This window comes from Peromyscus eremicus, chromosome 15 (genome assembly GCF_949786415.1).
Source record: "Peromyscus eremicus chromosome 15, PerEre_H2_v1, whole genome shotgun sequence".
NCBI classification, from domain to species: domain Eukaryota; kingdom Metazoa; phylum Chordata; class Mammalia; order Rodentia; family Cricetidae; genus Peromyscus; species Peromyscus eremicus.
Window position 1 is genome coordinate 19,630,610 of NC_081431.1, and position 22,643 is coordinate 19,653,252.

General features: G+C 40.2%; 1 protein-coding gene across 1 annotated transcript in view; it reads right to left on the reverse strand.

Annotated features, from left to right (window-relative positions):
* Wdr64 (WD repeat domain 64) overlaps nucleotides 1–22,643 on the reverse strand; it is a 105,833-nt gene that overhangs the window by 27,522 nt on the left and 55,668 nt on the right. The window contains exons 13-16 of the mRNA XM_059280541.1: nucleotides 18,492–18,615; nucleotides 15,840–16,015; nucleotides 13,603–13,782; nucleotides 2,988–3,118 (exon numbers count right to left, since the gene is read on the reverse strand). Coding sequence (XP_059136524.1) covers nucleotides 2,988–3,118; nucleotides 13,603–13,782; nucleotides 15,840–16,015; nucleotides 18,492–18,615 — 611 coding nt within the window. The remainder of the gene's footprint in view (nucleotides 1–2,987; nucleotides 3,119–13,602; nucleotides 13,783–15,839; nucleotides 16,016–18,491; nucleotides 18,616–22,643) is intronic.

A 22,643-nucleotide genomic window follows, 5' to 3' on the forward strand; every position in this document is an offset into this window, starting at 1 on the left:
AGATTACCCAGCTCCCGCTGCTCTAGTTTTCCATGGCCCCAGATCCCATGGGACTTTCCAGATAGTGTCTTGAGACCAGAACAATAGTCTCTCAATACCAACACTACACTCTGTGCTATATCTCTTAACTATCACTTTGCATCCCTTAGGGCAAACTGACCTCTTAGCAACATGCCCCTTTCCTTTAAGGGAAATGACACCTGCTAATTTGAGCTGATGAGTGATTGCTAAAATGTGGATCTGAAACATCCTCCAAGGATCTATATTTTAAAAACTTGCTTCCCAGATTGGTGCCCTTGGGAGGTGTTGAGCTTTTAAGGGTGGGGTGTAGTGGGACTTTTTTTAGTTCTTTGGAAAGCAGATCCTTGAGAGAGATCAGGTACCCTCTTCCTTTTTTTTTTTTTAACTTCCTCACTATGAGAAGCTCTATCATTCATTACTACTCTGATGTGATGACTTCTCACAGGCCCAAAGCAACAGGGTCAGTAGATCACTTGAACCTCTGAAGTCATGAGCCCAAACAAACCTTTGTTCTTATTATCTTAGGGATTTGTTACAGTAGCAGAAAGAAGACTAACACTATGGCGCAGGAGTCTTGTATGGATGGGACCAAGACCAAACAAGAAGCTTGTAAATTTGATGATGACTTTTTTATGCTCAATGGTTTTAGATATATTTGATCATCAATCAATTATGAAACAGATTACTAATTAGCAAGAAACATTAAGTTTGAACCCCCAAATCATGGTGTTCTCGAGAGAGAAGGGTTCTTTCTCTTTGACTGGGCAAGGAGTCAGACAAAATGAGGTATATTAAGAAATGGCAGGTTGGAGAGATGGCTCAATGGTTAAGAGTACTGGTGGACCTGGGTTCACTTCCCAGCACACACACACACAGCAGCTCACAACTGTCTGTAACTCTAGTTCCAGGGGATCTGACACCCTCTTCTGGCCTCTCTAGACACTAGACATGCAGGTGGTGCACAGATATACATGCAGACAAAGCACCTATACATATAAAGTTAACTAATAAAATAGTGGAAATGGCCTCCACCACAAATATAGGAATAATTTTTAGTTTTATAACTGGTAAAGCTGGGAATATATTACCTTACACAGTTTTGGGATGTTGTGTCTTTCTTTTCCAAAAGACTCCAGTGATCCTAAATACATGTGTATGTAGATGTGTAGTGGCCAAAGAACAAGCTCTGTGTTGCTCCCCGGTACAGGACCCATTGTTTTTGAGACAGGATCTCTCACTGACCTAGGACTTGCCGAGTAGGCTTGGCTGGCTGGTTGCCAGCAAGCTCCAGGGATCCACCTGTCACTACTTCTGCAGTGCCGAAGTTATAAATATGTGTCACGACACCTGGCTTTTTATACTTAGTTTCAGGGATCAAACTCAGGTCCTTGTGTTTGCAGTTAAGTCCTTTTCTCACTGAATTATCTCCCAGGACCCTACTATTTTAAAATAATCATCTGCCTATGGAAAACGGACATGATGTATAATCCACCATAGTTGCTTTCTTTTATTGAGTGCTAGCTTTGCATGCATCCCTTGGCAAAATGCCTAGTTCTTAAGTAAGAAGGATTGCTACCTTGAAATTGGAAATAGCTCAGGACAGCTGCCCCCTCCTTTCATGGTGGCATCACCACTGATCTTTTTCATCTGTCTTCTTTTCCTTCTCAGCAGTGAGCCAGACAGAAACTGACACCTTTCGGTGTGAAAACTGTTAATAAGAATGTGAGGAGCTGCCCAGTGTGTGCAGACATAGGTATCAAATGACAAGTACACCGTGCAGAAGAGAAGCCCAAGGGCAGGCACTGAGTGTTAGGATGGAGCCAACCTTTGATGAAAAAGGGTGTGCTCCAGGTAGACCAGTAGTATATGTCCTTTCACTAGAGGTAGAGATTCCTTATGTGCTTTCCTCTTTTTCCATCCTACTCCCCTTTTCTCCAAGATGGACTTGATTTTATTTTGGTTTATTAGGATTGTTGTCCATTTTGTATCTGCAATTAATTTTACAAGCCCCCTTGACAGAGGGTGTCCCTACAAGGTCCCAGTACACACCTCCAAGAACATAAGTCAAGACAGTCTATTATTTACAGTTCATACATACATACAGATAACACATTATGCTAGTTACTTTAAACAAATGGCAAGAACACTTAGAGACAGTAAGTTGGGGAGAGTAAATGCTCCAGTCATGATTCAGAACATCTCAACAGAACTGGCTGAGATACGGGATGCACCTGCGACATTGGTCCTTGCTAGAGTCATCATGTAATAAATTGAATACTCTGATGTGAATGAGAAAGAAAAGCCTTCTAGAATGCCTATCTATCATCGTTTGTCTTTGGTAAGTGAGTGGATGTTGGTGGCAGTAGGAATAGAGAGGGAGGAGAAGTTTGATGGAGGGGCAGGTCAGGAATTGTGCAGCTTGATGTGAGTGGGGAGTGATCGGATGGGAAATGCTAGGAAATGATTGGATATCTGTACTTGAAAGCTTGTGGATATTAGCATGTCAAGTTATTACACATTTCAAATATTTGTTGGGAATAGAGAGCTGGCTCAGTGGTTGAGAATACTGGCTGTTCTTCTAGAAGACCCAAGTTTGATTCCTAGTATCCACAGCCTGACTCACAACTGTAACGCCAGCATCAAAGTGTTCAGTGTCTTCTTCTGGTCTCTGCCAGGTACCAGGCAAAACACCCACATACACAGGTAAATAAAATAAAATAATAAAATTAAAACCATTTGTTGAAGGAATAAATTTAAACATGGAAAGACCATATATTTATGTAAAGGAGAAATCTTTCGGATATATGCATATTTAAGGTTTTTGTGTAATTATGGAATTTAGACTCTCAGCACATAGTGTACTTATGAAGATAACCTCCAAGAAAATCCTTCCTTGAAGGTATTACTTGATATTTAGATGCTTATGCAGTTAAACTCCTATTATTTAGGGCAAAGATAACACTTACATTTCTTTAACAGAAGCTGTTATAAAATTCCATAAGATAATCATGCCATTTAAGGTTCCACATGCTATCAAATTATATCCCTCTGTTTGAAACAAATCAATGCAGTTGACCTCAACATCGACAGCAGGATTCTAAAAACAAAGACACAGATGTAGACTGGTAGGAATGCAAAGTCAGACTAATTAAAATGTTATACATGCACAGTGTAATTGTAATCAACTTAAAGCAGTGTCATAGTACGTTCAAAGTCATTGAGCAAGAAATTTATTACCACCTCTCCCCCCAACTGCCTTTAGCATTAGAAAACTTAGCTTGGGTAATTCACTGAAACAACAAAAACATTTTATTTTCTTCTGGCCCCTTTTGATTTAGCTTTGACTTACTCTGCTTTACCAATCATTAGACTATTTCTATTTTTTTAAAAAATCTTCCCTTCAGTCTTCTTTGAAAAAAAAAACCAAAAACAGTGCACATTAGCTATTCCCACTGACATGCTAGGCTTTCACTTGGCTAGTCCACCTGTCCAGTTTCTGATGCACAGAACTTTATAGAAGTTTTTTCTATGTATTGTTACATGTGCTTCTTTGCAGTTATTCTGCCTCCGATATTTGTTGAGCATCTTAGGTTCTTAGAATACAGAATTAGAGATGGTGTCTGTGATCTGAGATATGTATGAGAATTTAAAGTACCTAGTTGATGTGTTAATTTCTGAGCAATCTCAAAATACTGTATTGGGGACATGTGTAAGACTTATGTAGCAAACACTTTATCCATGTAGTCATTTCTCCAGCCCCATTTCTGTACTTCACTAATTTATCTTCTGATTTAAAGTGATCATTTTTCAATTCTTTGTCACTTGTGCAATTACTTGACAAGTGCCTTGGTGCCAACTCACTGTGCACTCACCTTTCTGCTGTTATTGACTATATACAATGTTTCAGATACAGTGTATACATATGTCCAAACCTAGTTCCAGTGACAAATAGAGTTGGAAGAGGTAGGCTAGACTTCATCTCCGAAGTGTTAAGAATTGTATGTATTAATTTCAAAGCCCTTTAATCTAACAATGAAACCTTTTTTATTGAAACTACCAATGCAATTCAAGTTCAGTCGGTGCTATGGTGACTTTTGCTTCAATATGAGATAAACAATGTCTTTTCTATATTAAAATGATCCAATAGACTGTTTTCAAATTCTATGAGACAAGCCTTGTCATTTTCTTGTGAGTTACATTACAGTTATATCACTCGTCCTTCTATAACCTGCAGTCCTCTTGAAGGCTTTGGTATCTGACCATTTTGTCCCTGAAAAAGCTGAGAAGCTGGGGTACTTCAAGCTAATATTAGAGTATATTAATAAAGTTAATGAAGACATATTTGAAACAATCAAAAGGCCTAAATGTTTTTAAGGACAAGCAACAAACAAGCAAACAGCAAACAAATGAAGTCTTCCTTATTTCCCTATTGTAACTCTCAACCAAACACCTTGGTACTTCATCCTCAGATATATGTGCCTGTAAGCATGTCACAGAAATAACTTTCTGAAGACAATTTCTATCAACGTGTCTATTTTAATATGTATAGATACTTCTGAAATATTTGGAAAGGTCTCTGAGCCCTAGTGGTTATGCATGTTTTAGTGGTCACACACATTTCAAGCATCCTGAGACAATTCTGCGGTAGTAAAGGGATGTGGGGTTGACATGTATCAATGACATGGTCATACTCAGAAACATTGGGCTAAATGAGGGCAACAACATACATACACAATGGGAGCCACTGTTGTCACATGTGGACAACAAATTTATGCTGAAGAGAATCAGGTAAGTGTTGACATGGCAGGTGCCTGGGGTGATGGTCATAGTCTCTGTTTTGACAGAGATTTGGGTTGTACAACGTTCTCATCAAGCTCATTAAATACTACAATTGTATCTTGCTAGTTCTCCTTTCTAATCCTCAATAATTCCACCAAAAACAACTCTGTAAAGCAGCAGTGGACTCCAGTTACTGATTCATATACTGAAGGATTCAAGGCAGCATCTATTTACAGCTTCTACTTGTTCTGAAGTACACTCTGAAATACGTTTTTTAAGTAAGGTAAACTTGAGGGTGGGTAGAGGATAGATACACAAATAGATCCATAATAAAGTAAACATTGCAAAATAGTAATTACATTTAAGGGGAGACATTTATATGTGTTTATAATTTTTTTCAAATATTTTATAATAAACTATTGATGAAAAGAATACCAGGCTTGTCTCAAACTCCTGACCTTGATGTCCCAGCTTGAATGCCAGGATTACAAACTGCCATTCAGAGACTGACTGCAGAGACCTCTGAAATCCCTCATTAGCTACCAGCCCACCAGGATCAGGAGAGATCTCCCCTTGCTGTTACCAACCGACCAGGATTGGGAGAGACCTCTATTTTCCTGTGTTGTGGGAAATGAGGGTGCCTCCTCCTTTCAGGCTGCTTACAATTTTGGAATTTAGAGAATATCCTGAAAGAAGAAAGTCCGACAATGTCCGCTCCTTGTTTGTATTTTAGAACAACAAGGTAACGGTAAAAGGTACATTCATGATTAACCAGATGGTGCTTCCCAAGCAAGGTGAGAAGCAAAGATCCAAACCTATGAAAAGAAAAGATGCAGTTTGGTGAACGGACTTTGGAAAACCTAGTTAAAAGTGTATGACAGAGATGGGCATGGTGGACTGTGTCTGTGATCGAGCTCTAGGTAGATCAAGGGAGGAAGACCAGTTTGAGATGTACAATGGAACATTTTCATAAAACAAACAGATGAAAACCAAAGCAAAGCCACCACCCCCACCAATCCAAAAAACAACCAAAAAGGTCTATAATCATACATTAACTGGGCAGAAAAAAGTGAATCATTCTAATGTCATTTACACATACATGTTCTTAATATATAAGAAAAATTCAATGTAAAAAGGGAATGACAACAGGTTGTATCAAAAAAATAGACAGAGGATATAACAAACGCCCCTTGAATGAACAGAGGATACAACAAATGCTCCTTGAATGAACAGGGGATATAACAAATGTTCAATTAATAAGCAGAGGATATAACAAGTACCTCATGAATGAACAGAGGATAGAGCAAATACCCCATGAATAAACAGGAAAGTAAACTCCACAGTTTACCAAAAATGCCACTAAAATATGCCAAATTAAATGTTTTTTCATATAAATTGTTTTTTAATGCTTGGTAAGACTGTGGGGAAATATGCACTGTCTTATGTAGTAGTGAAAATGCAAAATTATACAATTGCCATGTAGATTTGTCAATATATAGGAAAACTTCACAGGATTTGTTTTTCTCTACCAGTTTCATAATTTCTTATTTTATATTCAAACTTTTGATCCATATTTCATTTAATTTTTTTGCAAGGTGAGAGATATGGATCTAATTTCATTCTTCAGCATGTAGCTATTCAGTTTCCCAGCACAATTTGTTGAACAGGCTGGCTTTTTCCCAATATGTGTTTTTGGCACCTTTGTAAAAAAATTGGGTAAGTATAGCTGCATAGATCTCTGGGTCCTATGACCATTGGTCCACATGTTTTGTGCTAGTTCCATTCCCTTCTCGATACTGTGGCTTTGTAGTGTTGTAGAACATTATTTTAAAATGTGTTACATTTGTGTATGCTGTGGAACATTTGTTTGATGATGTAAAGATGTGTTGCATTCTTTTATGTTGCATTTGTTTAACTCTGTGAAGCTGTGTTACTTTGCCTGTCTAAAACACTGATGGACTAATAAAGAGCTGAATGGCCAATAGCGAGGCAGTAGAAAGGATAGGTGGGGCTGCCAGGCAGAGAGAACACATAGAAAGAGAAATCTGGGAGAAAGGGAGAAAGAGCAAGGAACAAGAGAGGAATGAGGAGGACTTCAGGGACCAGCCACTCAGCCACCCGACATGGAGTAAGAAGTGAAAAAAAAGGTATACAGGAATAGAGAAAGAGAAAAGATCTAAGGCCAAAGATAGACAGGATAATTTAATGTTAAGAAAAGCTAGTAAGAAACAAGCCAAGCTAAGGCCAGGCATTCATACATAATAATACGTCTCTGTGTGTATTTATTAGGGAGCTGGGTGGTAGGCCCCCTCAAAGAGCCAAAAAACCCAAAAGCAAACAACAACATTGTAGTATAATTTGAGATCAAGTGTTTGATGCTACCAGCACTGCTCTTTCTGCTTAGCATTGTTTTGGCTGTTTGGGAATCCATGGTGGTTTGAAAGAAAATGGCCCCCAAAGGGAGTGGCACTGTTAGGAGGTGTGGCCTTGTTGGAGTAGGTGTGGTCTCACTGGAGGAAGTGAGGAACTGTGGAGGCAGGCTTTGAGGTGTCATATATGCTCAAGGCTCACCCAGTATCTCAGACCACTTCCCGTTGCCTGCATATCAAGATATAGGACTTTCAGCTCCTTCTCCACAGCACCATGTCTGCCTGCATGCCAGTATGTTACACCCTGATGATAATGGACTAAACCTCTGAAAATGTAAGTCACCCCAATTAAATATTTTTCCTTCAGAAGAGTTGCTGCAGTCATGTTCACAGCAATAGAAACTCTAACTAAGACAGGATCTTTTGTGCTTCCATGTGAATTTTAGGAGCATTTTCATATTTTTATAAAATTTTGTGAATAATGTACTTGGATTTTGATGGAGATTATATTGAATATGCATTGTTTTTAGTTTTATAGGTATTTTTACAGTATGGATTTTGCCAGTCCATAAACATGGGAAATCTTTCTGTCTAGGTTTATCAATTTACTTCAATGTTTTAAAGTTTTTGTTGTAGATACCTTTCACTTCCTTGGTCATTTCTGGGTATTTTAAAAATACTTTTAGTAATTCTTTGATAATTTCATACAATATGTCTCTAAGTATTTTTTAAAATCTACTGTGAATTGGAATATTTCTTTGAAATTTTTGTCAACAAATTTATTATCAGTATGTAGAAGGCTGTATGTTCATTTTGTATCCTGCTGCTTTGCTGAAAATGTTTCCTAGGCCAGAGATTTCTGGTATTATCTACCATGTCATCTGCAAATGAGGGTATTTTACTTCCATTCCAATTTGTATTTCTTTTCTTTCCTTTTTTTTGCCTTATTTCCGTTGAAGTAGAATAATGTAGAAACGACCAATTATTAGATACGGATTTATTCATTTATTTAGTGATTTGTGGGGGTCCTTGTAAGCTCTATAACCAACAGGGAAATGAACTGAGTGAGGCAAGAAGAAATGAGTGAGGAAGAAGCATGACTTAGCCAATGTTGGGTCAAAAATTCTGGAACCTAACACCAGGTGGTTTATTGTACGCATATTTAAATACAGTACAATTTGGAAACAAGTTTTCTGATGTAATACAAACCCTGGTTCACAAGGAGGCATAATCACATCAAAACACAACTCAAAGTACATGTGATCATGAAGATGGGTTCTATAGCGTAACGACCTAGGATCTGAAGTGGTCCCTAACTGAGATAGCCTAGAGGTCAGCAGGCTATAAAGTACATGTGACATCTCCCCTAAAGATGGGTTCTATTGACTGAGAAACAAAGCTAAAACACAAAGGTCTAGGGATACAGAGTCTAGGATAAGCATTCTGGGGAGTTGGGGTGAGGTCTGGCTCTACAGATAGGAAAGGTCACCATGTCATTAACAACATCCACTCCCAGTCTTCTGGGTGGAAAACAGGTATTCAATTCCTCTGTTGAAGAGACAACCCTGAGTGATGAACATGCCCAGTTTCTCCATTGCTTATCTGTGAAGTACGTGTGTCTTCTACAGTGATTTACTTAAAGCTCTGTGTGTACTGCCTAATTGTCAAGTATGACTTCACTTGTTACCTGAAACAGAATGATCTGGAGAAATAGTTGGAACAATGGGATTTTACCCTTAAGAACCTGCTGACTGGACTGGAGAGATAGCTCAGTGGTTAAGAACACTGGCTGCTCTTCGAGAGGACTTGGGTTCAATTCCTAACACTGACGTGGCAGTTCACAACTGTCTGACTCCAGTACCAGGGAATCTGACACCTTCACACCAATGCACATAAAATAAAAAATGTTTAATAAATTATATTTAAAAAAAAAGAATCTGCTGACTGCCACGTAGCTTCTTTAAAACCTGCTTTCTTGCCTTTCCCACCTATGGTTTTAGAGTATAAAGTGGGAATAGAAACTGGACCCAGGATCAAAGCCTTGTAGGAGCTATGCTGGCTTTGGCTCTCTTCTACACTCATTGGTGTAGACTGCTTATTCCAGAGACATTCCCACAACACTCCAAGACTTCAAGGACTTTTTTTTTAAATAATGTTGGTATGAGAGTAGGCACTTTTTGCCTCACTCCTGATTTTAAAGAAATGTTTTTTAGGCTTTCTCCACTTAACGTAGTGTTCATTATGAAATATATTACATCTAATACTAGTTTTATTCAGGGCTTTTATCATGAAGTGTTTTTTGGACTTTTCAAAGGCCTTTTCTGGATCTATTGGTATGAATCATTTTATTTCTATCCTAAGTTTATTGATGTGTTATTTTACATGTGCATTCTAACTTGTGTATTGAATCAGCCTTGTATCCCTGCTGTGAAGCCAGCTTGGTCATGGTGTATAACTGTCTCCATCTGTTCTTCAATGTGATTTACAAGAATCTTTGCAACTACATTTGTCAGGGAACTGGCCAATGGTTTTCTGTTTTTGTGATCTGATATTGGTAACAGGGTGATACTGGCTTCATAGAGTAAGATCTGACTTGTTCCTTTCCTATCAGTTTTGTGGAAAGATTTGTGTATTGATATTAGCTTGTCCTTAAAGGTTTAATAAAATTCAGCAGTAAATCCACCTAGTCCTGGGCTTTTCTTTGTGGGGAAACATTTTATCACTGCTTTAATCTCGTTGCCAATTATGGATCTGTGTAAGTCATCTTGATTTAATTTTGGTAGGTCACATGTCTAGTATTTACTCACTAAATAAAGATCTTCCAGCTCTTTTTTGAAATATATGTTTTAAGAACATTCCCTAATGAATCTCTGGGTATTTTGAGGTCTGTTATAACATCCCTCTTTAAGTTCTAATTTTACTAATTTAGCTCTTCTCTCGCTTCCTTTTCGATAATCTAGTTAGGGGTTTGTGTATCTTTATCTTTTCAAAGAACCAACTTTTTGTTCATTCAGTTTAAAAATGCTTGGAGATGGTAGGTGGCTATACAACAATTTAAACACAGTTAAGGCCTTTAAATGTACACTGAAAACTGGTTGAGGTGATAGATTGTAGTGTGTGTGTGTGTGTGTGTGTGTGTGTGTGTGTTATAATCAATTTTATAAAAGAAAAAAATGAAGATTTCTATATAAAGCTCATAATTATTTTCAGGATATATTATTAAATGAGATAAATGAAGAGTCATAAATATGTATAGCATTCTGTTCTTTCCTTAAGAAAGAATAGGAGAGAACTAAGTATGACTGTTTATTACAATCTTAAAAAATAACACCACAGACATAAACCTGGAACTTAGAAACAAAAATTTAACTATTCAGGTCTGTAACAGAACAAAGTGGTAGGGAAAGAAAAAAATGAGGATAGCTTTTTTGTGTGTCTCAGAATAGAAATGGTTGTGTAGATTTTATTTTATAACTGTTGCATGTTTTGCATAATACAAGGAAAAATAATAAAGAATCAGTAAATCAGGGCCAATAATATGCCTCAGTTGATCAATGACCTGAGTTTAATTCCTGGAACCTACATGGCAGAAGGAAAGTCGTGACTATCGAAAGTTGTTCTCTGACCTCCACAGCTGCCCACACACAGATATATACACATACACCAGTAAATAAACATTTAATAAGTGATAAAAGTGCAACAAGTACATCTAACTGGGTGCAGACTTGGTAGCACAGGAATTGTCTCAAGTACTTTCCAAACACCTAGTTCGATGGTACATTCCAAGTCACATGTACCCTGAGCCCAAAAAGCACAGCAAAGGAAGGAAAATCTTAATTGTGTCGTCAATCGTCTTGCTGATGGTTTTATTATTTTCCTGCAACTATACTATACAAGAACATAATAAAAGATAGCCTAGATATTGCATAGGTGTATTAAATAAAGATCAGCTAAAGCACGTAAGAATTTGTCAGAAAAAGAGTTATCAAATAAAACAAAAGTAGTGAAAGCCATTTACTCTAAACTTTGAATTGGGAATATCAGTGTTAGGAGTGATATATTTTCGGATAAAACTTTCTTAGTTATATCCATTGAAAATACTATTATTTAGCCCAATGAAATTGTCTAGAAATCTGTATACTGTATACATATATGTGTATATATAATATATATTTAATATGTCTACACATATATCATGGAAGTAAAAGATATGAAGAGGAGGAAACCAATAAAAAGGGAAAGGGGAAAAAAGAGAGCAGTGGGGAGTGGGTATGTTCAAATATATGGTGTACTTAATAAATAAAATTCTCATTATAAAATCTATTATTTCATATAAAGAATAGATATCAATTATCTTTAAAAATTTTTTTAAGAGTGTCTCCCTCTGTATCCTAGTTTGGCCTGGAATTCATGGCAGTCCTCAGGCTTCAGCCTTTTGCCTGCTGTGATCATAGGTTTGAACCTATGTGCTGTATAAAAATTGTTTAAAAATAAAATTTATGAAGCAATGTGGCTAGAAAAAGGAAACAAGCTAAATTTGTGTGCAATTCACCATTTTTAATTCCCAGATCACAGCAAGTGTGGAAGATCTTACATGACATCAGGAGAGTACAACAGACAGACTCCAGAGTAGGACATGATAACGTCCAGTTTCTTAAGTACACAGATTCATAGGGAGGAAAAGAAATTTATACTTTAAAAGCTATTTAATGTATCTGTCAATCAAATGAATCTTGTGTGGCCCTGGCTGAAACAAAGATCAAGAAGTTCCGAGGAAAATTGGAACTCTGGCTTGAAGACTAAATGCATTATAATATAATATAATATAATATAATATAATATAATATAATATAATATAATATAATATAATATAATATAATATAATGATATGATATGATACAACATGATATGATATAAAAATTTTGTAATTTTATATTAGATATCTCTATATGTTTCATGTTAAACATGTCTATAAAACAACGTTATTGCCATTTTAAAAGTAATTATTGTCCAGAAATATATACTGAAATAGTTAAGGCTGAAAAGACACTATGATGTTGAAGATCCATTTTAATATCCATAGATGGTAAGTGTTTGAAGAATAAAGAAATCTAGCTATAAACAAAACCGATTTAATGCCTAGAAGTTAACTGTGCTATTTTTTGTGGTTTTGTATATGTTTTTAATTCTCAGTGACAAAAGGTAAAAAGTTAAAAATTAAAGAATTCAACTTTTAAGGCCACTCCACAGGAGAAAACCCATGTGTGGTTGGAGAGTTCAAGGGCCCTGGGTGTTGAACCTGTAACTATTATTGTGCTAAATAGTGATAGCATCAAACTGCCCTCTAAATTCACATCTCCTTACACCCAGATTGGTGCAGCCCTCAGACCTCATCAGCAAAGTTTCTTTGTGCAGTGGATAGCATGTGGTGATATGTTATGTGTGCTCTAACAAGTAAAGCTTGCCTGGGGATCAGAGGACAAAGCCAGCCACTATATTAAACATAGAGGTCAGGCTGTGGTAGCACACGCCTTTAATCCTAGCATTCAGGAGGCAGAGATCCATCTGGATCTCTGTGAGTTCAAGGCCACACTGGGAACAGAGCCAGGCGTGGTGGCACACGCCTTTAATCCCAGCACTAGGAAAGAAGGAAGATGGCAGGGCACAGAAAGGTATATAAGGCATGAATAAACAGGAACTCACTCTCTTGTGGCTGAGGATTTCATAGAGGTAAGAATGTGGCTGGCTTGTTCTGTTTCTCTGATCTTTCAGCTTTCACCTCAATATCTGGCTCTGGATTTTTTATTAATAAGACTGTTTAGCAATTCATATTACAGTGGCACTTACTGCAGAAACTTACAACTAGTCAAACTGCAGAGCGTAAGTGACTATGGAGTGCCCAGCCATCTATCTCAAAGCCCCTTTCCAAAGCTCGGGAACCATTGTGGAAAAGGAGGCAGAAAGATTATAAGGGCCAAAGATGAGGGAGGGCAGGAGAGAAAGTGTCCTCTGGACCTGACAGTACCACTGCACTCATGAATTCAGGGTAGCTGGTGTTGCCCGCACAAGATCAACTCAGTCTCCAATCTGAGTGGGAGAGGGAGTGTTTTACAAGCCGCCCCCCCCCTCCATTAAGGATTAATGGACAGTTGATGGATTCTCAGGGAGGGGGGAAAATCAATTTTCTTTAAGGGTGTGGTTCCTAGAATGTCAACCATGCTTTAGCAGATGGTCCCATAGCCAGAAGTACATGAACAACACAAATTGGGAGTCTATGAGTTATTAAATTAAAAAAAAAGACACAAAGTTAAGGGATAGGGAGGTAGGAGTGGATCCAGAAGGAGTTAAGAAGAGGAGTTGGGGTGAATATGATCAAACTACATTGCATGGAACTGTCCGTGAAAATATTTTGTAAAAAGAAATAGAAACGTACATGATTAGTTTGTTGAGCAAAGCTTTTCTGGACGATTAACTCAACATCTGGGAAGGGAATGGCCATCACCCTTTCTTTCATTGACATTTTCAGGTGTACAATATGGCTCCCGTACTGTAGGTAAGGCATGGCGTCAGGTAGCTCCCATATCACCGCAAGGAAGAGATCATCCTCTTTTCCCTTGTGCAGAAGAAATTCAGTAAGTGAAAAAAAAATTCAATGAATTATTTCCTTTGAGCTGTTCTTAAATAAAGCAAACACAGACTGGTACCCCATCATCCTACATCATCAACTCTCAAGCATTGCCTTTTCACTCAAAACATAATTTTATTTGCTTCTCATTCCTTATAGTAACCAGAAACCTTAATCTGCTGTTAGTCATGGAAGTCTTATTATCTCTACAGGTACATGCCTTAAGCCACCTCTGTGTCTGTTGGTTAGCTGTATGTCAAATTGACACAAGCTGGAGTCCTTTTAGAAGAGGAAACTTCATTGAGAAAATGTCCCTATCAGATTGACCTGTGGGCATGCCTGCAGGGCATTTTCTTTACTGATGATTGATATGGGGAAGATCCAACCCACCATGAGTGGTGCCACCCCTGGGCTGGTGGTCCTGGGTGCTAAAAGAAATCAGGCTGAGCAAGCCATGAGGAGCAAGCCAGTCAGTAGCACTTTCTCATGGCCACGGCATCAGTTCATGCTTTGAGTTCCTGTCCTAACTTCCTTCAGTGATGGACTACAGACATCTACTATGGGTAGGGCAAGAATGCAGATACAAAATGAGGTGTTCAATTCTTACCAAGCTTAGTCTAATGTTCTGCACAGGGGACCAGAATAACTGAAGTGGAAGTGGCTAGGGCAGAACTCAAGACATTTTTGATATATGATGGTCCCATATATCCCAGTCAGACCTTGAACTTCTGACTTTCTGCTTCCACATCTCAAGTGCAAGGATTACATGTGTGTGCCACCACATCCAGTTCATGTGATGCTAGAGATCAAACCTCGAGCTTCATGCATGCTTAAGGCAAGCGCTCTACCAACCTAGCTGCATCCCAAGCCCAGAATCATGGTTCGTTTTGCAGCCCTTCAAGTAAAGTGAGCATCTATAATTACTGACATTCCGATGATTGATTACAGCAACTTCCAGAAGGTGAGTGACATTGTGCTTTATGTGGGCTGCCAAGGCTTTCCTCTACAGCCGCATTTTGAAATATGCAGACAACAAGGGAAGTATCTACTGGTTGGGGAAATGCGCCTTCCTTTCTCTCAGCTAAAAAGATTAGTCATCCCAGTCGATGTTTGTACTTCATCACTGAAATCCCATTCAAGACTTATTTTCCGGTCCTAGCTTCCAGAGGAGAACAACAAAGGTAATGTTAGTCCTTGAGGTCTAGCTGACTGGGTGAGGGCCGCACAGGCAGGATAAATGATGTTGGCTTCTTTTTAAATTTGAAGAAGGCATTAGTATTCCTAGGTGGTAATAGATTCACAGGGAAAATAAATTAGCCTAGCTCCAACCTCCTCAAACAACCCTGAGCAGATTGCACCATTAACCTTAAAATAAACAAGTCATTTTGGTGAGGAATGGAAAAAGCGACTTGAGCATCTTTGAATGCTTTATAGGCCATAACGGACAAAATCTGCTGGGGAGCCTTCTGGAGGAGCAGAGAATTATTGCCGAGGTAGGGTGTGGGCAATGTTAGCGGTGGTAGATGTATATCAGTCCAACCTTTCTGACAACCATTTTAAGGGATCCATAATGATGCTAAAGCAAGAATGTGATGGGTGGGATGCTGGGCCTGGGCAGCTGAGCTTTATGCCATTTGCTTGGACTTGAGCAAAGTTGGTTCTGAGCATCACAGGAAAGTTGGTGGCTAAGCACTATCCTCAACTGATTGCCAAAAGAAGTTGAGCAGCGCTGGAGATGTAGTTCAGTTGGTAGATTACTTGCTTAATATGATTAAAGCCCTACACTCAACTCCCAGTATCACATAAATTGATGAAGTGGGTGTGGTAATGTGTATGCACTAGGGAGGTAGAGGCAGGAGAATCAAGAGTGTAATGTCAGTCTGGGCTACGTGAAACCATAATATGAGAGAGAGGTGGGGTACACAGAGACAGAGATGGAAACAGAGAAAGAGTGGGACACAGAGAGAGGCAGAGAAATGAGGATCACCATTGGATTTCCCTCAAGGAGACTGTCTGCAGAGCAAGCGTGGAAGTGGGATTCAAACCTGGATCAGCTTGACAGTCCCATTGCGCTCCAGGGCAAGGACAAGATACTGGTGCTTCACCTGGGCCTTGAGGAAGAACAGGCGCAGCAGCGCGTGTTCATCCTCTACCCAGTCTTTCCCCTCAGTCAGCATTTTCATCTCCTGCCCACTGCCAAAGTCCCAGATCTTAGCTGTTCCTGAGGGCATGGAGAAAAGGCTTTGTAGGTAAGATGGCATGAAGACAGCCTGGCTCTTAGCTCAGGGGACACTGGCAGCTGCGTTTCCCCCAGTAGCCCTACATGATTGATTCGCCACAGGCTGATCAAAGAAGTGAGCAGCACAGGGTGGATGTCTGCTTTGGTTTGGATAAATGCTCCCCCAAGGCCTGAGTGCTGAAGGTTGGTTTCCATCTTGACACTATTTATGGAACCTTTAGGAGGTGGGGCCTAGCAGTCACTTAATCTTTATGTCTGAAAACTCATGTCTACTCATTCCATCAACTAGCTTGTGAGGAAGTATTTATTTAAAAATCTACCCCAGAATAAATATATTCTGGGTAATGAATGCAGTTGGTCATACTGTCTATCTTAGAGCAAACAGATCTTTGGTAAACATTCAGAATAAGGTGAGTTGGGAAAGTGGGACAGTGTGTAGTTATCTACTTACATGCCTGCTTCTCCCATAAGCCCGACATCCCCTGTGTCTCAGTCCTCAGCACCAATACTGCTAGACATGCAATGATTTGACTGTATGCCCCTCTACAGGCTACCGCCATCATTATTTGCTCATTACCAACACCAGACATTAATTATACCCTGGATACCCTGCCTGCAGTGGCAAGAACTACTCAGTATATGTTGTACAGTGGTAAGAGCTATGTGAGTCCAGGAGAATCAGCCCAAACCCTTGCTGCTTACTACATATGGTGAACTAGCTGGGGCAGTACTGGGGTACTCATTCTGGTGTGAGGATGAAGGAGAGCTGGTGGGCTGACCAACCCAGCAATCACCCAGACCCAGAATCAGAACTGAGTTGGCCCATCCCATCACCCACCCCATCTATGATCTGCTGGAGCACATGAAGGGGCTCATCCTGCAGACCAAAGTTACAGGATCTCCATGGCACAGGACAGCAACAGGATGTCCAAAAGGAGCTCCAGTGAGGGTCCAGTATTGATGATGTAGCAAAAACCAGAGACCTCAAACCAGACCAACCACTCAATGCAATGAACGTTTGTAAATAACAATATATGGACTAAAAGTACTAGTAACTTTTATGTAGATGTGATGAGTGCCTGTGGCATGGTGAGGCTGCGTTCCTCTGCACTGCTCCTTAGGGAGGAATGCTGTGTCTCTGTGCATTGTATGCCAATGCATTCCCTTACCTTAATCCTGCACTCATGATTGCATTCCTGCTGGTTATCCTCTGTTCACTTTTTAACATATCTGACTTTCACATATCCTGTGCCTGCTCATTCCATCAACCGGTTTGTGAGGAAGCATTTATTTATCAAATATACCCCAGAATGAATAGATTCTGCATAGTGCACACAGTTGGTCACTCCGTCTAGAGCAAGCAGATCTTTTGTATGTGTTCAGAACAAGATGTGGTGGAAAGGTGAGGCAGTGTGTAGCTTTCTAGTTCCCACAAGTGCTCCACAGAAGAAGAAATATGAAACACAGTCACATCCAAGCCCCAAAGTCCCCCGAGTTTGATGTACCATCATAGAGCCTAAGGATAGAAGTATATCCACTACAGAACTCTAGGCATTCTGCACCAAAGCTAGATGAATATTTTGTGTGGTTCCCAAATATACTGTGAGTAAAAATATTTTAGAGGCTGGGAATGTAGCTCAGAGGCAGAGTGTATGGTTACCATGTATAAAGCCCCAGGTTCAATTCACACACACACACAACACACACAACACACACACACACACACACACACACACGCACACGCACACGCACACGCACACGCACACGCACACGCACACACGCACACGCACACACACACACACACACACACACACACAATAGCAGCAATAGCAGCAGCAGCAGCTGCAGCAGCAGCAGCAGCAAGAGATTCCAAGTCTAATGACTGCCTCTTAGCTAACAGCACATAAAAGGCATCCGATAAAACGAGTCAGCGCAACATGGCTATTTCCCACCAAAAGCTGAAATGCAGTGGTATCTGTAAAAGTCTTTTCATTTCTAACTACAGTGTAAAGTGGCTTTCCCTAATGTATTAGCTCATTGTAAGTAGCTAGACACATTAGAATGTAGGTGATACTCTGTGTGTCAATGTATCAGTGCTTAATATTTTGAGGCTTTGGTTTGTGTTTTCATGACTTTTTTTTTAAAGTTTGCATACAAAGTAGTGGGTTTCATTATGGTATTTTCATACACATGTATCATTATGTGGAGGCTTTTGCACATAGCTGCAGCAGTCATGTAAACAGAATGTAAGTTACTGGTTTGTTCATCACATCAATATCCAGACATTAGTGGCCATGAAATAAGACTCTTGACATTTACCCAGGCATAGCCATCTCTCTGGACTGTCTCTATGTCAGCTGGATTCACATTTACCCTTAAACCCCCTAAACTTAGGGATTCCTAAACAAATTCTCAGGACACCAAGGTGGAGATGTCATATTCTGAACACTAGTCTCACCATTATATGCTCCTGTGGCAAAAAGAAATCCACTCTCATCAATAGCTGCACAGGTTAGTTCAATATTGAAGCCATGAGGGTCTAGAATCTGGTATATTTGGAGGCCAGTCTCAAGTTCCCATACCTACAGAAGAATGAAACAACATCAAAAAACAAAACAAACAAACAAACAGGTATTCCATATATCTGCCCTTCATTTCTGAGCAAAGTTCTTTTTACCATTTTCAAACTAGTACGTGGCACATCTAGCTAGCACCTTTCCCAGAACCCTGCCCTGAGTGCTGGCTTGCTTAAAGGCAAGCTGTGAAAGTTGACTCCTGTTATTAGGGACTGTGCTCTTCCTGAGTGTGTCTGCTGAGCATCACACTGGCCGAGGCAGTGTCTGCTTGTAGTCCCATGGAAACTTTAGACAAAACTGAGGGCATGCTTTTGAAGGGATGCTAGCCCTCAGTCCCTTCCCTTCCTCTCTCTCACTCCCTGACTACTACAAGGTGAGGATCTTGGTCTAGCTCACATCCTACCACAATGCATTGCCTCATCAAATGCCCCAAGGTAACTGGGCTAATCCACCATGCAACTGAAACCTCCAAAGCCACGCACCAAAGCAAATATTTCCTCCTTTTAAGTTGATTGTCTTGGGTATTTTGTCACAGTAATGGAAAATTTCCCTTCTTACTATAAGAGTGAAATGAAGGTGGCAGCAGGATAGAAATACAGTGATTAATAGCGCTCAGTTAAGTCCTCAGTGACACCAAGGGTCACGGAACAAAAGTGTGGTGAACAGCATAATATGTGGGCAAATTGTAAAGAAAGAGCTCCCATTGTATATAGGAGGGCTACTGATTTTTTGGAGTTGATCTTGTATCCTGCTATGTTGCTGAAGGTGTTTATAAGCTGTATCAGTTCCTTGGTGGAATCTTTGGGGTTGCTCAAGTATACTATCATGTCATCTGCAAATAGGGAAAGCTTGACTTCTTCCTTTCCAATTTGTATCCCCTTAATCTCCTTATGTTGTCTTATTGCTCTGGCTAGAACTTCAAGTACTATATTGAATAAGTATGGGGAGAGCGGACAGCCTTGCCTCGTTCCTGATTTTAGTGGAATTGCTTTGAGTTTCTCTCCATTTAATTTGATGTTGGCTGAGGAAATCAGAGATACATCACCCTTTACTATAGCCACAAATGACATAAAATACCTTGGGGTAATACTAACCAAGCAAGTGAAGGACCTATATGACAAGAACTTTAAGTCCCTGAAAAAAGAAATTGAAGAAGATGTCAGAAAATGGAAAGATCTCCCATGCTCATGGATAGGCAGAACTAACATAGTAAAAATGGCAATCTTACCAAAAGCAATCTACAGATTCAATGCAATCCCCATCAAAATACCAACACAATTCTTCACAGACCTGGAAAGAATAATACTCAACTTCATATGGAAAAACAAAAAACCCAGGATAGCCAAAAGAATCCTGTACAATAAAACAACCTCTGGAGGCATCACGATCCCTGACTTCAAGCTGTACTATAGAGCTACAGTAATAAAAACAGCTTGGTACTGGCATAAAAACCGACATGTGGACCAATGGAATCGAATTGAAGACCCTGATATTAAGCCGCACACCTATGAACAAATAATTTTTGACAAAGAAGCCAAAAGTGCACAATGGAAAAAAGAAAGCATCTTCAACAAATGGTGCTGGCAAAACTGGATATCAACATGTAGAAGGCTGCAAATAGATCCATATCTATCACCGTGCACAAAACTTAAGTCCAAGTGGATCAAGGACCTCAACATAAATCCAGCTACTCTGAACCTGCTAGAAGAGAAAGTAGGAAGTAGTCTTGAACACATTGGCATAGGAGACCACTTTCTAAATAGAACACCAGTAGCACAGACACTGAGAGAAACAATCAATCAATGGGACCTCTTGAAACTGAGAAGCTTTTGTAGGGCAAAGGATACGGTCAACAAAGCAAAGCGACAGCCTACAGAATGGGAAAAGATCTTCACCAATCCCACATCTGACAGAGGACTGATATCCAGAATATATAAGGAACTCAAGAAATTAGACATCAAAATGCCCAACAGTCCAATTAAGAAATGGGCTATAGAACTAAACAGAGAATTCTCAACAGAGGAAACTCAAATGGCTGAAAGACATTTAAGGAATTGCTCAACATCCTTAATCATCAGGGAAATGCAAATCAAAACAACTCTGAGATACCACCTTACGCCTGTCAGAATGGCTAAGATCAAAAACACTGAAGACACCTTATGCTGGAGAGGATGTGGAGCTAGGGGAACTCTCCTCCACTGCTGGTGGGAATGCAAGCTTGTACAACCACTTTGGAAATCAATATGGCGATTTCTTAGAAAATTGGGAATCCATCTCCCCCAAGATCCAGCTATACCACTCTTGGGCATATACCCAAGGAATGCTCAACCACACCACAAGAGCACTTGTTCAGCTATGTTCATATCAGCGTTGTTTGTAATAGCCAGAACATGGAAACAACCTAGATGCCCTTCAACTGAAGAATGGATAAACAAATTGTGGTACATATACACAATGGAATACTACTCAGCAGAGAAAAACAATGACATCATGAGGTTTGCAGACAAATGGATGGATCTAGAAAAAATCATCCTGAGTGAGGTATCCCAGACTCAGAAAGACAAACATGGTATGTACTCACTCATAACAGGATACTAGATGTGGAACAAGGATGACTGGACTGCTACTCACATCACCAGGCAGGCTACCTGGAAAACAGGACCCCAAGAAAGACACAGGGATCGCCCAACGACAGAGAAATGGAATGAGATCTACATGAACAGCCTGGACAGGAGTGGGGGTAGTGAAGGGCGAGGGTCGAGGGAAAGAGAGCTTGGGTGAGTGGGAGATCCCAGCTGGATCAAAAACAGAGAGGGAGAACAAGGAATAGGAGACCATGGTAAATGAAGACCACATGAGAATAGGAAGAAACAAAGTGCTAGAGAGGCCCACAGAAATCCACAAAGATACCCCCACAACAGACTGCTGGCAATGGTCGAGCGACAATCCGAACTGACCTACTCTGGTGATGGGATGGCCAAACACCCTAATTGTCGTGCTAGAAACCTCATCCAACTACTGATGGACCTGGAGGCAGAGATCCATGACTAGGCCCCAGGTGGATCTCTGGGAGTCCAATTAGCGAGAATGAGGAGGGTTTATATGAGAGAGAATTGTTGAGACCAAGGTCGGATAAAGCACAGAGACAAATAGCCAAACAAACGGAAACACATGAAATATGAACCAATGGCTGAGGGGTCACCAACTGGATCAGGCCCTCTGAGTGGGTGAGACAGTTGATTGGCCTGATCTGTTTGGGAGGCATCCAGGCAGTGGGACCGGGTCCTGTGCTCATTGCATGAGTTGGCTGTTTGAAACCTGGGGCCTATGCAGGGTCCCTTGGCTCAGCATGGGAGGAGGGGACTGGACCTACCTGGACTGAGTCCACCAGGTTGATCTCAGTCTGTGGGGAAGGCTTTGCCCTGGAGGAGATTGGAATGGGGGGCGGGCTGGGGGGAAGGTGAGCGGGGCGGGAGGGGGGAGAACAAGGGAATCTGTGGCTGATATGTAGAACTGAATTGTATTGCAAAATAAAAATTAAAAAAAAAAAAAAAAGTCAACTCTTCTGAGGAGAAAAAAAAAAAAAAAAGAAAAGAAGTCTTCTAAAATATAACAAAAAAAAAAAAAAAAAAAAAAAAAAAGAAAGAGCTCCCTGGTCATTTTAGGTGGTTCTCTGACAAGAGATATGAGACACAGTGACAGAGAAAGGGGTTGCAGTAAGAGTGAGACAGACCATCTGTGAAACAGGCTGGCAGTATTGGGAAAAGTCCATAAACATCATGGCTCACCAATCCCTCTCATTGGAAACATGCAGAGGACAGACCCATAGAGCTATCTATGATCTGCGTCTCTCCTACATTAGGGCTGCACCAAGTTCAGGTGTAAATGTTCTGGTCAGGGAAGCAGCTGTGAGCACTGGGGCTGGTGGGGGTGGGGCAGTACATCCTGCGGGCCAGAGGTAGGTGTGCTTTTCTCCCAGGGAGCAGAAGGAAAGTTGTGACAGCCAGGCGAGAGGGAGTGGAAGCTGATGAAAT